A 15,140-nucleotide genomic window follows, 5' to 3' on the forward strand; every position below is an offset into this window, starting at 1 on the left:
TAGGGATATCCTGAAAACCTGCAGTTTGCAGTCCTCAAGCACCAGAGGTTTCCTATTCCTGTGCTAGGGGGTGATAATACTGAAAGCTCCAGAGATGAATGAGGTGCAGTTAAAGTCCATGAAGGTAAATAATGTGTTGTATGGCCAACTCTGGTCCTCAAGAGCCACAAACAGACCTTGTTTTCAGGATATCTGCAATAAAAATGCATGAAATAGATTTGTTTACAATGGAGGACGTTCATGCATATCTATCTCATGCATATTCATTGTAGGTATCCTGAAAGCCAGACCTGTTTGAGGACCCGAGCTTGCCACCCTGTGTTAAGTTAAAGATAGTGATGGTTTTCTTATGAAACTGACACTTGTCCATTGAGAAAGAGAAAATGTAGGCATATGTGTGTTTATTAGACAAACAAAAATACATTAATTTGAATTTAGTCAAAGGGAGAAACAGGCAGGATGAGCTTGGGAGGAAGTAAATGAAGACCTGCAATGGGCAGAACAGGTCACCAATTCCAGATGTCGATAGATGGCAGAAGTAATCTAGAAGTACTGTGTAAACATGGATCTGTTTTTACTGTTCTGGCAGGTCTTGCTCGGGCCAAGTCCATCCCCAGCCAGACTTACTCGGCAGAGGTAGTGACGCTCTGGTACCGGCCTCCTGATGTGCTATTAGGAGCCACCGACTACTCCTGTGACCTGGATATCTGGTGAGACTCAAAACCACCAACACTTGCATGCAGGGTGCTTAGGAACTGACAGAATGGATATTGGTAGATTTACTCCCATATTTGGTCAGAAACTTAATTTTATGAATGATAGGGAAAAAAATAATTTTATTGTAAACCAGCTTTTGAAAATGTAACCTTTAAAAGATAGGCAAATACATTTTCCAGATATTTAGATGGAAGAAAATTGTTCTCACTATTAGATGAGGATTCCTACATCCCACAGCACATTAAGCCTTTCAAAAGTGATTTACATGAGATGGCTGAAGTGACTCAATACCAATTGACATTCTTAGCACCATAGGTCAGAGATCAGATCAAGCTAGTGTTGCCACCTCATCCAAGGTCAACTGAACAGAACCGATCTAGTCCAAGTTTTGCCACATTGCATGCATGGATTTATATTTCTGATTTTTCTCATTAATTTCACAAAGAAACTCAGAATTATAAATATATGCATGCAATAGAGCAAAGCCAGAACTGGATCAGTTTGATTGGTTGACCTGGGGTGAGGTGGCAACTCTAGTTTGGGCAGCTGAGCAAAGTGTGGCAGCTGGTGCCTTTTGATCACAGACTTTATGAGGAGATTCCTACATACCTGTTAACCTGCTGAGCCACTGTAGAATAAGTTAATTGTGAGCTTGCGGTATTTATGAGGATGATGGCATTAATGTTTATGGAGGTGAATGAGGACCATTTCTGAACCTCATGGTTGCTGTTACTCGGTTGTCCATCATGCCTGAAAATTTTAGGGACTGAGAGTGGCTTAAATCTCAAGTTGTTGCTTACAAAACATCTAAAAATGAAATTGGTGACCCTCTCTCTCTACTGGATAGTTTCACTCTTGGTTATGTTCTCTGTGGATAGGTTGCTTCATTTCTCTTTCCACCTTTACTTTGTTAATGATCATATTAAAAAAACATATTTTTTAAATTTTTAACTCAGAGAAGGCCAGACCTTGAATAGAAGGGCAATATACAGTGGAGCAGATTACTTGTCATGGTTTCACCTGCCATGCAGCCTCACTGTACCCTGATCCAGTCTGCTATGACACCTCTCTACCAGCAGAGGCTTCCAGTGAGCTCTGTTCCGAGCTATCTGAGCCATCTTCTCACTGGCCACCTGATTCAGCCTGTGGTGCAGCCTCCTTTCCACCAGGGGTCTTAAGCGAACTTCACCTCCATCCTTACCAAGCTCTACCTCATTGTTCTCACCACACCCAAGCTCCTAGTCCCATTTGACCCTTCCTTGCCAGAACCTAGATGTCATTTCATGGAGTTACCATTGACTCTCTGACCTGGCTGCTCATACATTGCTCTATGCTCTGTGGCCTCTGTGCCTTCCTGTATCTTGCTCCTTGCCTTGCGGCCTAGCTAGGCCTTACCTTGCTTATGGCCTCTGGGCTTTCTATCTCCTTATACCATGCACTGTGGCCCACTCAAGCCTTACCTTGCCTTGTGGCCTCTGGGCCTTTTGACTCCTTGCACCTTGTCCTGTAGCTTACTCATAGTAACATAGTAATGATGGCAGAAAAAGACCAAAATGGTCCATTCAGTCTGCCCAGCAAGCTTCGCCAGTTAGTAATCGCCGCTCCGTGCAGGTTACCCCCATGTTTCTCTTAAGGGTAGTAACTGCCGCTCTGTGCAGGTTACACCCATGTTTCTCTTAAGGGTAGTAACTGCCGCTCCGTGCAGGTTACACCCATGTTTCTTTTAAGGGTAGTAACTGCCGCTCCGTGCAGGTTACACCCATGTTTCTTTTAAGGTTAGTAACCTCCGCTCCATGCCGGTTTAGCTTTTTTATTTATTCTCATTCTCTAGCCTTTTAGGGAGCCACAGTGTTTATCCCATGCTCCTTTGAAATCCGTCACAGTTTTAGTCTTCACCACTTCCTCCGGAAGGGCATTCCAGGCCTCCACCACCCTCTCAATGAAGAAATATTTCCTGACATTAGTTCTAAGTCTTCCTCCCTGGAGTTTTAAATCATGACTTCCTGCTTCATACACCAAACCGCTTCAGATGGTGCAAAATGCAGCGGCACGAATTCTGACAAATACCAGGAGAAGGGACCACATAACCCCTATTCTAAAGAGCCTCCATTGGCTACCTATACACTTTAGAATAATATACAAGGCCATTCTTACCACATACAAAAATATACACCAACTGGCTCCCATGGACCTACAGATCCCTCTCCGACTACACAATTCGTCAAGACCGACAAGAGATGCATACAAGGGATCGCTACAGGTACCACCGTCCAAATCCACCAGACTCTGCACACTAAGAAACCGGGCTTTCTCTACAGCCATTCCACCGTTATGGAATTCCATCCCCTCAAACATCAGAACAGAACCATGCATCTCAACCTTCAAAAAAAGACTAAAGACCTGGATATTCACACAAGCTTTCCCGGAGGCCAATTGATCGAACAACCCCAAGCCACCCCTAATATCCAACTACACCATGGTTAATTAATCTCCAACATGGTTAACTATTCTCCAACTACTCCATGGTTAACCTAATATTCTATCGTTTACCTGTGTGAATTATAACCTGTCCTTTCTCTTCCTTCTCAGCCAAGTTCTTATCACCCTGTTATATGTAACTGCCTTTTCCGCACCATTGTTATAGTTATGTTTACTATGCGCCCCTGTTTTATGTGAACCAGCACGATGTGACTGCTGTCTCGAATGCCGGTATATAAAAATCTGAAATAAATAAATAAATAAATAAATGACCCCTAGTTCTACTAAATTGTTTCCAATGGAAAAGGTTTGTTAAGGACCATGAATCATTAAACCTTTCAAGTATCTGAAGGTCTGTATCATATCACTCCTGCTCCCCCTCTCCTCAGTGGTATACATATTCATGTTCCTCAACCTCTCCTCATAAGTCATTCGATGGAGACCACCCACCATTTTGGTCGCCCTTCTCTGAACCGCCTCCATCCTGTCTCTGTCTCCTTTGAGATACAGTCTCCAGAAATGAACACAGTACTCCAAGTGAGGCCTCACCAAGGACCTGTACAAGGGGATTATCACTTCCCTTTTCTTACTAGATATTCCTCTCTCTATGTAGCCCAGCATTCTTCTGGCTTTGGCTATCGCCATGTCACACGGCTTCGTCGTCTTCAGGTCTCTCTCCTGCTTCGTGCACATCAGCCCTTCACCCCCCAGCGCATATAGTTCTTTTGGATTACCACGCCCCAGATGCATGACTCTGCATTTCTTGGCATTGAATCCCAGCTGCCATATGTTCGACCACTCTTCCAGCTTCTTTAAATCTTGTCTCATTCTCTGTACTTCTTCCAGCGTGTCCACTCTGCTGTAGATCTTAGTATCATCTGCAAAGAGACAAACTTTACCTTCTAACCCTTCCGCAATGTCACTCACGAAGATGTTGAACAGAACCGGACCCAACACCAATCCTTGTGGCACTCCACTTAACACTCAGGCCTTATCTTACCTTGTGGCCTCTGGGCTTGCCCTTACCTTAGTCCTTGCTCTGTGATTTACTCAAGCCTCTCCTTGCTTAGTGGCCTCTGGGCCTTAACAACTTTTGGGTCTTCTGTATTTCTGTCTTCAGTGTTCTCTGTTCTGTGTTGTCTTTGTCTGCTCCTACCCTTGTCAGCCTTGTCTAAGTCCTGCCCTAGTCTGCCTTGTTTAGTCCTGTCCTTGTCTGGTCTTGTCGTGTCTTGCCCAGTCCAGTCCCCAGCATCCATTCCCTGCTTTGCTTTGCCCAAGCCTGTGTCTGTATCCAGCCCAATCCCTACTCAGTATTCAAGCCTGTATTTGTATCCAGTTCCAACCTTTGTTCAGTATCCTACCACCTTCCTGTCAGGATCCAGTTCTCAACACCTTGCCAGTCCCAATATCCAGTCCTCTGGTCCTTATCTGTTCCAGTATCCAGTCCTCAGCTCCTTGTCTGTTCCAGTATCCAGTCCTCAGTTTCTTGCCTGAACCAGTATCCAGTCCTCAGCTTCTTCCCTGTACCAATCCCCAGATTTCTGGTTCCAATCTATTTCTGCCCACAACATCTTGGCAGTCTATTCTGCCTTGCCTAGCTTGTCCAGCCTGAACTGCCTTATCCAGCTTTTCCAGCCTGTCCAGTTAAGCCCTACTGGCTCCCAGAATTCAAGAGCTCAACCTGTGGGGGTTGGGGATGGCTAGGCAGAAGACCAGCCCAGCTTCCAACCTTGATGTTCAGCCATCATAGCCAAGTCCTTCTGGCCTCCAGAATCCAAGGGAGGTGGGGAGAAACCTTAAGAAGGAAATATGTTATTGGATGTTTGTACTGAACATTATAATATTTACTTTTTTGTACTACTGTAAAAAAAAAAAAATACCAATAAAATGTTCTGGAAAAAAAATGCAATTTCACAAAATACTTTCTATATATCTTTATTTGTTTTACAGCTTTACGCACTGTTCCAACTGTTTTGTTTTCACTGAAGGTGCATTATTACTTGGACAGTGAGAACAGAAATGTGGTGTACCATCCTCTGGACCCCATTCTGTAATGACTGGTGTCCTGCAGAACCATAAAATTACAGCACCTTTCTCCAAACTGAAGTGCAAGGAGGTCAAGTGATTTCCTCAAGCCACAGCAAATCCTATGCTCAGGCAAAGACTTCATTTTGGCCCCATAAAAGATTTTTGCTTGTGATGGAAGTTAATTTTGCTGTAGTGAGTTGGTTAAAAGAGAATTTTGTTCCTTTTTTTTCCTTAGGGGTGCAGGCTGCATATTTATTGAAATGCTCCAGGGACGGCCAGCATTTGCCGGAGTTTCTGATGTTGTGGAACAGCTGCAGAAAATCTGGACAGTAAGTAGGATAACTACTCTGTCTCGCACTCCTCTATGATCAGTAGAAGGCTCATAGGATCAAGACCTGGCTCTGACCCTGAGCAAGTTCTTTTCATCTACCTGTACCTTGTATTTGAGTGATCCTAACACTGCTTCTCTTCCCATTCACCAGATCAGAACTTGTTTTCCAGTGTCTACATGAGATGAAATGGGATGGGCTTGCACTTAAAGCATAGGATGATGAGTCAGGGGACGTTATGATTTCCACTGCCGCTGACTTTCTGTGCTTGTCCCTTTTGGCAATCCTTTCCTTCTCCCTGTACTTGGGTTATGCCACACTAATGGAGTAGTAATGTTGTTCCTCCTCCATTATTCCCTTTGACAGATTTCCTACAATTTAGGGGCCAGTTGTACATATCTGTGCTACCAGGCCAATCGCTCCTGAGGTGGCCATGTATGAGTTACTGAAATACCAACTTGCAGGGCTGGCGCATCCTATTAGGAGAACTAGGTGGTCACCTCGGGTGCTGACCCATAGGGGGCGTTGAGAAGCGGCCATGTGGGGCGGTGAGCAGAGCCTATCCCGCTTGCAGTAGAGGAGTAGAGATTTGGTGGGTTGTGAGCAGTGCCCATCCTGCTCGCGGCCTAGAGAAGCACACACTTGGCGGCAGGAATGTGGTAGGCAGCAAGGGGGGGGGGGGGGGTGGCGGCAGGAATGTGGTAGGCGGCGGGGGGGGGGGGGGGGTGACGGCAGGAATGTGGTAGGTGGTGGGGGGGGGGCACGATGGGGGCAGGTGGGCGCAAGGCAGAAGATTCGCAAGGTAGAAGATTTGCCTAGGGCGCCAAATACCCTTGCACCGGCTCTGCCAACTTGTAAAACATATCGGGATCCTGTCTAGATGAAAGATGCTATAATGGTCTCTGTTTATAATTAACAGTGAGATCTGGTTTTAACATTTTGATACCTTATGTGAACATAGGGTGCTATACAAAAGTAGATTGTTAGACAGTAGGGCACTTTCTGCCTGAAATCTCATTATCCTACAACTTCCAACATCCGGAAAAATCAGAGGCTTCAGTCCATGACCCATTATTTGGAAAACAAATTCCCATTACCTTGAAACATGCGAGGAACTTCCATTATCGGAATGCATCCATTATCCAAAGAGTCTTGGTCCCAACCATTCCAGGTAAAAGTATTCTACCGCAGCTTTACAGTGAAGGATGGGATTAAACCAGGGTGCTGAGCCATGGTCGTGTCTCTTGTCTCAGATTTTTTCATCCCTGGCAGACTTCCTTCAGAAGAGATATTACAGTAAGTCACAATGACTTTCTCTGGCCTGTGTGCAATCTCATAAAAAATGTAGAACCAAGCAGATAGACATTGAATAGAGCTTGCCTTGACGTTGCTGTGAAATAACCTTTATGGTTTCAGGTTGTCTTCTGCTATTTTAGAGATATTCTGACTCCTGAGACTATTTTTTGCTCTTTGAATTATCGATTAATAATAAAAAGAAAATAACGATTACTCCAGTTATTGTCTTATAGTCCCCTGTTCTGAGCAGTTCCTGCCTTCCCTTGTTTGTGTGTGGACATTCTGGGGGCAATTTTGACCCTAGCCATGAGACCTGCAAGCTAATTTTCAAAAGGAAACTCTCTGTTGTGAGTGTTTAGTGGACTCTTGGGCCGGCCTGGCGGAGACTGGGAAAGGTGGACCACTGTCTCCATGGAGAGAGGTGCAGGCCGGGAGGTGGACACTGGACCAGGTGAAGGAGTAGGCCTTCACCCTGGAAACCCGTACTCCCCGGGAGGAGCCTGTAGGAGCCCGGCCGCTGGGACTTAGGCGAGCGGGGACGCAGGGATGATGATCCAGGATCAAGGCAGACACCAGACTGGAACTGAAGCAGGATACTGAGACAGGGACCTGGCAGGACCTGAAGCAAGGCACAGAAGCTGGAACCTGGCTGGAACTGAAGCAGAGCACGGAAGCAGGAACCAGGCTGGAACTGAAACAGGATACTGAGGCTGGAACCTGGCTGGAACTGAAGCAGAGCACGGAAGCAGGAACCAGGCTGGAACTGAAACAGGATACTGAGGCTGGAACCTGGCTGGAACTGAAGCAGAGCACGGAAGCAGGAACCAGGCTGGAACTGAAACAGGATACTGAGGCTGGAACTGAAGCAGAGCACGGAAGCAGGAACCAGGCTGGAACTGAAGCAGGATACTGAAGCTGGAACCTGGCTGGAACTGAAGCAGAGCACGGAAGCAGGAACCAGGCTGGAACTGAAACAGGATACTGAGGCTGGAACCTGGCTGGAACTGAAGCAGAGTACAGGAGCAGGAACCAGGCTGGAACTGAAGCAGGATACTGAAGCTGGAACCTGGCTGGAACTGAAGCAGAGCACGGAAGCAGGAACCAGGCTGGAACTGAAACAGGATACTGAGGCTGGAACCTGGCTGGAACTGAAGCAGAGCACGGAAGCAGGAACCAGGCTGGAACTGAAACAGGATACTGAGGCTGGAACCTGGCTGGAACTGAAGCAGAGTACAGGAGCAGGAACCAGGCTGGAACTGAAGCAGGATACTGAAGCTGGAACCTGGCTGGAACTGAAGCAGAGCACGGAAGCAGGAACCAGGCTGGAACTGAAACAGGATACTGAGGCTGGAACCTGGCTGGAACTGAAGCAGAGTACAGGAGCAGGAACCAGGCTGGAACTGAAGCAGGATACTGAAGCTGGAACCTGGCTGGAACTGAAGCAGAGCACGGAAGCAGGAACCAGGCTGGAACTGAAGCAGGATACTGAAGCTGGAACCTGGCTGGAACTGAAGCAGAGCACGGAAGCAGGAACCAGGCTGGAACTGAAACAGGATACTGAGGCTGGAACCTGGCTGGAACTGAAGCAGAGTACAGGAGCAGGAACCAGGCTGGAACTGAAGCAGGATACTAACAGACATTAGCGAACTCCGAGGCACACATCAACTAGGAACCCCAAGGTAACCTCGTTGCAAGGCGTCTAACCGAGGCAGGCGCCGGCCTTACATACCCGCCGGCGTCCGACGTCACTGAGGCGGGCGGAGCATCGAGTGGCGGGAAAGGGCCTACAAGTTTGGGCTCTTTGTGCGCGCGTGCGCGCGCCTAGGAGGAGGGCGGCTGGCTTTGGCATCCCTGTGGTGTTGCCCCCGTGGAAACGCCACCGAAGAACAGGCCCGGGACCCGGCGGACCCCTGCAGCTAGCCCAAGTCCAGAACCCGGAAGAGCGAGGTAAGGTCCCGGTCGCAAGTGCTGCGACCGGGGCCGCAACATTCTCTGCAGAATTTGTCTTTGAAATTATGGGAAATGTGGGTGCTTTGTATCCTATTTTATCTGTAGCAGGGAGCAATTTAGTTGTATGACATGTTCGGGTTCTGTGCTAGATATTCTCATGTTCCTCTCTTTTGTCTGGCTATGCAGCTCCTACCTAGGTGGGTGCTGGTGTGCATATTAAAAGTTGGTTAATATCTGCAGGCTCCCTCTAATATTCTTTTTTTTTTAAATTTATATTTTATTGCGTTGAAGCAAAGACAAGCAAAAGTGAACAACAAAGCAACACATGACAAACGTATTGTCCTTCAACATTTTCAAACGTGATAAACATCTTTTATCCCCAGTCCCCACCCTTCCCCCCACCTCCCTCACCATGAGTTCCCAGCTAATGACTTATAAGTAATAGCCACTGAAAACGGGCCGCTGCTGGTGATTGAGCATATACTCTGTTATAGTTCTGTTGTCCGAGAGAGGTAACATCACAAGTTAGTAAGATTAGGCAGTGTCCAAACTTTCCCAGTCCAAAAAGGGTTTCCAAGTATCCCGGAAGAGGGTTTGAGTTCTGTGTAAATCCGCTGTGATTGCTGCCATCCGACATATGTAATGGACCTTTTGCTGTACTCGTGGAAGTGCAGGAAGCACAGGCTGCTTCCAATGTTGTGCTATAACCATTCTTGTAGCAATAAAAACCTGTTGACATAATAAAGTTTGGCGTTTGGTCATATCTTTGTGCGGCAAGCTAATGAGCATGAACCCAGCATTTAAGAGATCAGGGACTTGTAGTACCTGCTCCAACCATCTCGCCACCTGGATCCACAGAGAACGCACCTGTGAACAGGACCACCACATATGCATGTACGTGCCACAACTGCCACAGTTTCGCCAACATTTTGCACTGAGGGTGGGATAACGCTTATGGAGAACATGAGGAGTTAAGTACCATCTGGTAAGCATCTTGTAACAGTTTTCCTGCATACTCGCTGAGACAGAACACTTTTTTACTATAGTATATAATTGTAACCATTCCTCATCCGTAATGGCCCTCTCCAAATCCTGTTCCCAAGCTTTAGTATGTGGGAAGCTCTCACCTGCACCCTCAGACAAGAGAACATATATTTTAGAAACCATTCCCCGCTTCTTATCCACATCATCACAGTAATGTTCAAATAGGGTTTTACCCTGGGCAATGGAGGGGTGTACAGGAGCACTTGTGAGAAAATGGGAAATTTGAAATCCTGTAAGAAAGTCTGTGGCAGGTAGCTGATATGCGCTCTGAAGTTGAGGCCAAGTCATAGCAGAGCCGCCCCCCAAGAAGTGCCCAATTTGAAACAGGCCTCTAGACTTCCAACCCCGGAAAGAGGGATTATGATGCCCGGCAGGGAAGTTGCATAAATGAGTAAGGTGCGTAGAATAGAAATACTGGCGGGTGCCTATAATTAGTTTCTTCCACTTATACCATAAGCGTATAGTGGTGTTAATGGATGGAGATAATGCATCCACAAAAACCCATGTATCGCGTGGCTGCCAGGCCAAGGCCGCTAGTGGCATATGCCCCAAGATGCGGTCTGCAAAGGCGACCCATTGTTTGGCTGTGGTGATCCTATGGCAGTCTGTGATCACAAGTAACTGAGCCGCCACATAGTATTTCGCTAGATGAGGCACTCCCAAACCTCCCCTGTCCCTAGGTAAATATAACAAACGACGTGATAGTCTTGGGGGTCGCCTGCGCCAAATGAAATCAAATAAGATCTTCTGCCAGGACTTCAACAAAGCAGAGCTGAGATGAATAGATAGGGTGATAAACAGATATAAAAATCTGGGTAAAATGTTCATTTTTACAATAGCTATGCGCCCCATCCACGAATGGTGACCCCTGTCCCAAGCCTGTAAGTCTTTCCTAATTTTACCCAAAAGGGGTGTGTAATTGAGGTCGTATAAGGCATCAAGATCAGCCCCAATATGCACCCCAAGATATTTAATGGCACCTTTTGCTATCTTAAACGGGTATAGCCGTTGTAAGTCCTGTATAGTGTTAGGGTCGACTGATACATTGAGAATCTCGGATTTATCTAGATTGATTTTAAAACCGGAGACCGCACTAAAAGCAGTGAGCTCAGAGGTGATTTCCCTGAGGGAGGTGTTAGGGTTGGTGACAGTCATGAGAATGTCGTCTGCAAAGAGAGACAATTTCATGTGGAGATCCCCTAGACTGACACCCGTGATTTTAGCAGAGTTACGGATTCGCGTTGTAAAAGGCTCTAAAAAGAGTGCAAACAATAAGGGCGAGAGCGGACATCCCTGTCGAGTCCCACGTTGTACCGGGAACTCAGTTCCATATCCCCCATTAACCTTTATGCGCGCAGTGGGAAGATGATATAGTACATGAAGCCACTGTAGATAGACAGGCCCAAAATTCATTTTGTCTAAAGTGGCAAACAGGAACTCCCAGTGCACTAGATCAAATGCCTTTTCTGCGTCAATAGCCAGGAGCAACAACGGCATGTTCTGTTTCTTAGCCCACCACAGAATATCAGTGACCTTACGCACATTATCTGCCGCCATTCTTTGCGGGATAAACCCTACTTGATCCCTGTGGACCATCCCCGGGAGGACTATATTGAGACGTGCTGCTAGTATCTTCGCCAAGATCTTTAGATCCAGGTTAATGAGGGATATCGGTCTGTAGGAACTGCAGAGAGTGGGGTCCCTACCTGGTTTTGCCAACACAGTGATGCCGGCTGAATTCGTGTGTGGGGGTAAAAAATCCCCCTCCCGCAAACTATTAAAATAAGTCACTAAGGGCGTAAGAAGGGATGCGCTGCATTTCTTATAATACGCACTAGAGAAGCCGTCGAGACCCGGGGCTTTGCCGGCCTTTAGATCTCGAATGGCCGCCTGAACCTCCGCTACATTAATCGGCTCATCAAGAGTAGCCTGCTGTGCTACAGTAAGACCCGGTAGTTGTAAATCCGTAAGGTACTGCCCAATGGACTGGGCTGATATAGTATCATCTTTTTTATAGAGGGACTCATAGAACTTGGTAAAACACTCTCTAATCCCCGCTGAAGAAGTGACATACCTCCCTTCTGGGTTCTTTATCTTGGCGATATTGTTCTGTATAGAACGCTGTTTCAGCTGGCGAGCCAATATGCGGCCTGCTTTATTGGAGCCCTCAAAGAATTTTTGGTGAGTACGCTCCAGAGCGTGTGCAACCCAGGCGGCATCCAGCATGTGCAATTCTGTGCGTACTGCACTCAACTGTCGTAACAATTCAGGGTTTAAGGTGCATGCATGCTGACGAGCCAACCCGCTCAACCTACCAAGAAGTTCTGTTCTGCGCTTTTCTCTGGCTTTTTTCCCCGCAGTGGCAAGTGCAATGAGCTTCCCGCGAATAACTAATTTAGAGCATTCCCACAAAGATCCTGCCGCTGCTACGGAGCCCGTGTTATTTAGAAAATACTCTTCAAGGTATTCATTAACTACCCGACACTGCTCCTCGTCCCCCAGTAGCTCCTCTCGTAACCTCCAATATCGAATGCCCATATCCACCGTGGACAGAGTCAGCGTCACCCATACCGGAGCGTGGTCTGACCACGTGATGTCTCCTATCCCCACGTCCGCTACCTGGTTCTGCAACCCCTTGTCTACCAGAAAAAAGTCTATCCTGGAGTAGGATGTGTGGGGGTGTGAAAAGAAAGTGTACATTCTTGAATAGGGGTTTCGCGAGCGCCATATATCTACTAACCCCCAGAGAGAAATCACGTTGGTCAATTCAGAGGAGGCTGCCCAACTGTCTGCTTTCAGGCGATGGGATGCATCCATTCTCGGATTGCGTACCAAATTATGATCACCCCCCCACAGTACCTGACCTTCTATATAGTGGTTCAATTTATCCACTAAAGAGCGCAAGAAACATCCTTGGTCCCTATTGGGGGCATAGATATTAATGAGCGTGTATACATGCTGGTCTAGCTTGATCTTTAAGAAAAGATACCTCCCATTGGGATCCGCTATGTGAGATACATATGTATATGGTATGGAGCTGGCCATCAGAATGCCCACCCCAGCATACTTATTGCCACGGGTGCTGGCTGCTAAATACACGTGTGGGTAACCCGCCAGCTGCAGCAGGCGTTCATGGTGCCTACGCAAGTGCGTTTCCTGGATAAAGGCTATTGATACCTGTTGTTGTTGCAAATCCCTCTGCAAAAGGTGCCTCTTTTTGGGGGAATTAAGGCCCTTAACGTTAAGGGACCACACCTTCATCGCCATACAGATAACACGACACTCCCACCAGCGTCCTTACAATGTCCCCCCCCTCCCGCCAGACAGCAGATTGTAGAAAACTGAACAAAGCATAACAATAGTGCGAACTCATGGTCCCCCTACCCAACCTTCCCGATCCCCCCAATACACATGTATCCTCGCCCTGGATACCTACAATCTGAGAACGTGAACACACCATCGAGCACTAAGCTCAACCCGCTCAATATTCGCATACTAGAGCGTATTTGTCCCGATCATCATGTTAAATAACAAGGTTAAACTTGAGGGAAAACAAATCCTGCCGAGGACTTACGCAGCAAGATAATGTCCTGTATTAATGAGAGATGAAGCGTTGCAATTTCTGAAAGCTGCAAGCATCAATGCGGCACAAAGAATCAATCGTCCAATCGCAGACCTCAGGAACCAGAGCCCTGATTAGACTTCTGTCGAGCCAGGCGGTTATTATTGCCCACTCTCCGCCACCCGGGTGTAGTAGTCATCCGATAGGGTAGTTCTTCCGGCTTACTGGCAGGCAGGGCATGAGGGATGTTAGCTTTATTGAAGGCCTCCTTCGCTTCCGCCAGTGTCTTGAGGCGATACGTGACCCCCTCAGTAGTGAATAAAAGCCCAAAGGGAAATGTCCATCTGTAGCGGATCTGCTTCTCCTGCAGGATCGTTGTCGCAGCTCGCAGTTCATAGCGCTTGCGGAGTGTGGAGGCTGCCAAATCCACGAAGATGCTTACTTTGTGGCCTTCCCAGACCCACTCACGCTGCTTCCTGGACACCAGATAAATTCGCTCCTTCTCCCGAAATATCTGCATACAGAGCAGTATGTCCCTGGGCCGATCTCCGTTGCGAGGGCCTTGCACCCGATGCGCTCTTTCAACGTTATAGGTGAGGGAGGGCCGTTCCTCGTCCGCACCAGCTGGCGGCTCCGCCTGCATAATAAAACGAAGCAATCGAGTAGCCACCTCCCTGCAGTCTGTGAAAGCTGGCGTCTCAGGGATCCCCCTGATACGCAAGTTATTGCGACGTGACCTATTCTCTAGGTCTTCTAATTTTTCTTCCATACTCATGTGCTCCGCCCTGCTTACTTTTTGCAATTCGCGAGTTCGATGCGTAAATTCCTCCTGTGCTTCCATCCTGGTATCCAGTTCATCGACCCGCCGGCCCATTGAGGCTAGATCCTCCTTAACATCCGCTATCAGGGTCTGTAACTCCTGTTTGTGTTGCCGCATATCGGCACGTAGTTCTATGAACCATTCTCGCAACTCTGAGCGAGAAGGTAGATCATGCAGAGACTGCGGCGCCGCGTGTTCGAGCTCGTGCGCCACGTCTCCCTCAGCGGCCTGCTCCGCTGCAGGGGTGTCGTCTGCGACGTCCATTTTCTCGTAGGCGAACTGTTTTAAGTTCACATTTTTTTTCTTCCCCGCCATCTCGAACCGTCGGAGAAGCGGGATCGCCGATTTGCGCGGAAAAAATAGAGCGTTTGCAGCTGATCAGAGCGCAAATGTACAGGGCAGAGCCGGGAGCGAACGCCTAAGCCGCCATGCCCGCTGGTGACGTCATCACGTCTCCCTCCCTCTAATATTCTATATCCTTTTTCTGGTGAGAAGGATGTGATTCTGCTACTGCTGATGTACCAGAGCAAGAGGTATACGAGCAGTAGGTATACACAGTTCTTGATCAATGACTCTAGCATGATCAGCCAGCATGATCAGGCAGGGCTGTGCTTAGAGATCAAAACAACACATTCAGCTTCACCTATGATCACTGTTGGTCACATTCAGGAATCTGCATTGGGAAAGCCCAATGCCTGGGACTCTTATGCAAAGAGATATAAGAGATGCCATACTGGGTCAGACCAAGGGTCCATCAAGCCCAGTATCCAGTTTCCAACAGTGGCCACTCCAAGTCACAAGTACCTGGCAAGTACCCAAACATTAGATAGATCACAAGCTACTATTGCTTATTAATTACCGTCATATCAGTTTATGGATTTATCCTCTAGGAACTTATCCGAACCTTTTTTAAACC

At 47.4% G+C, this 15,140-nt stretch overlaps 1 protein-coding gene across 1 annotated transcript in view; it reads left to right on the forward strand.

The window, feature by feature from the left end:
• Nucleotides 1-15,140, forward strand: part of CDK15 (cyclin dependent kinase 15) — a 226,406-nt gene that overhangs the window by 93,570 nt on the left and 117,696 nt on the right. Inside the window, exons 9-10 of the mRNA XM_029606275.1 lie at nucleotides 590-710; nucleotides 5,459-5,552. Of these exons, the coding sequence (XP_029462135.1) occupies nucleotides 590-710; nucleotides 5,459-5,552 (215 nt within the window). The remainder of the gene's footprint in view (nucleotides 1-589; nucleotides 711-5,458; nucleotides 5,553-15,140) is intronic.

The sequence above is a fragment of the Rhinatrema bivittatum genome, chromosome 6 (assembly GCF_901001135.1).
Source record: "Rhinatrema bivittatum chromosome 6, aRhiBiv1.1, whole genome shotgun sequence".
Classification (NCBI taxonomy): Eukaryota; Metazoa; Chordata; class Amphibia; order Gymnophiona; family Rhinatrematidae; genus Rhinatrema; species Rhinatrema bivittatum.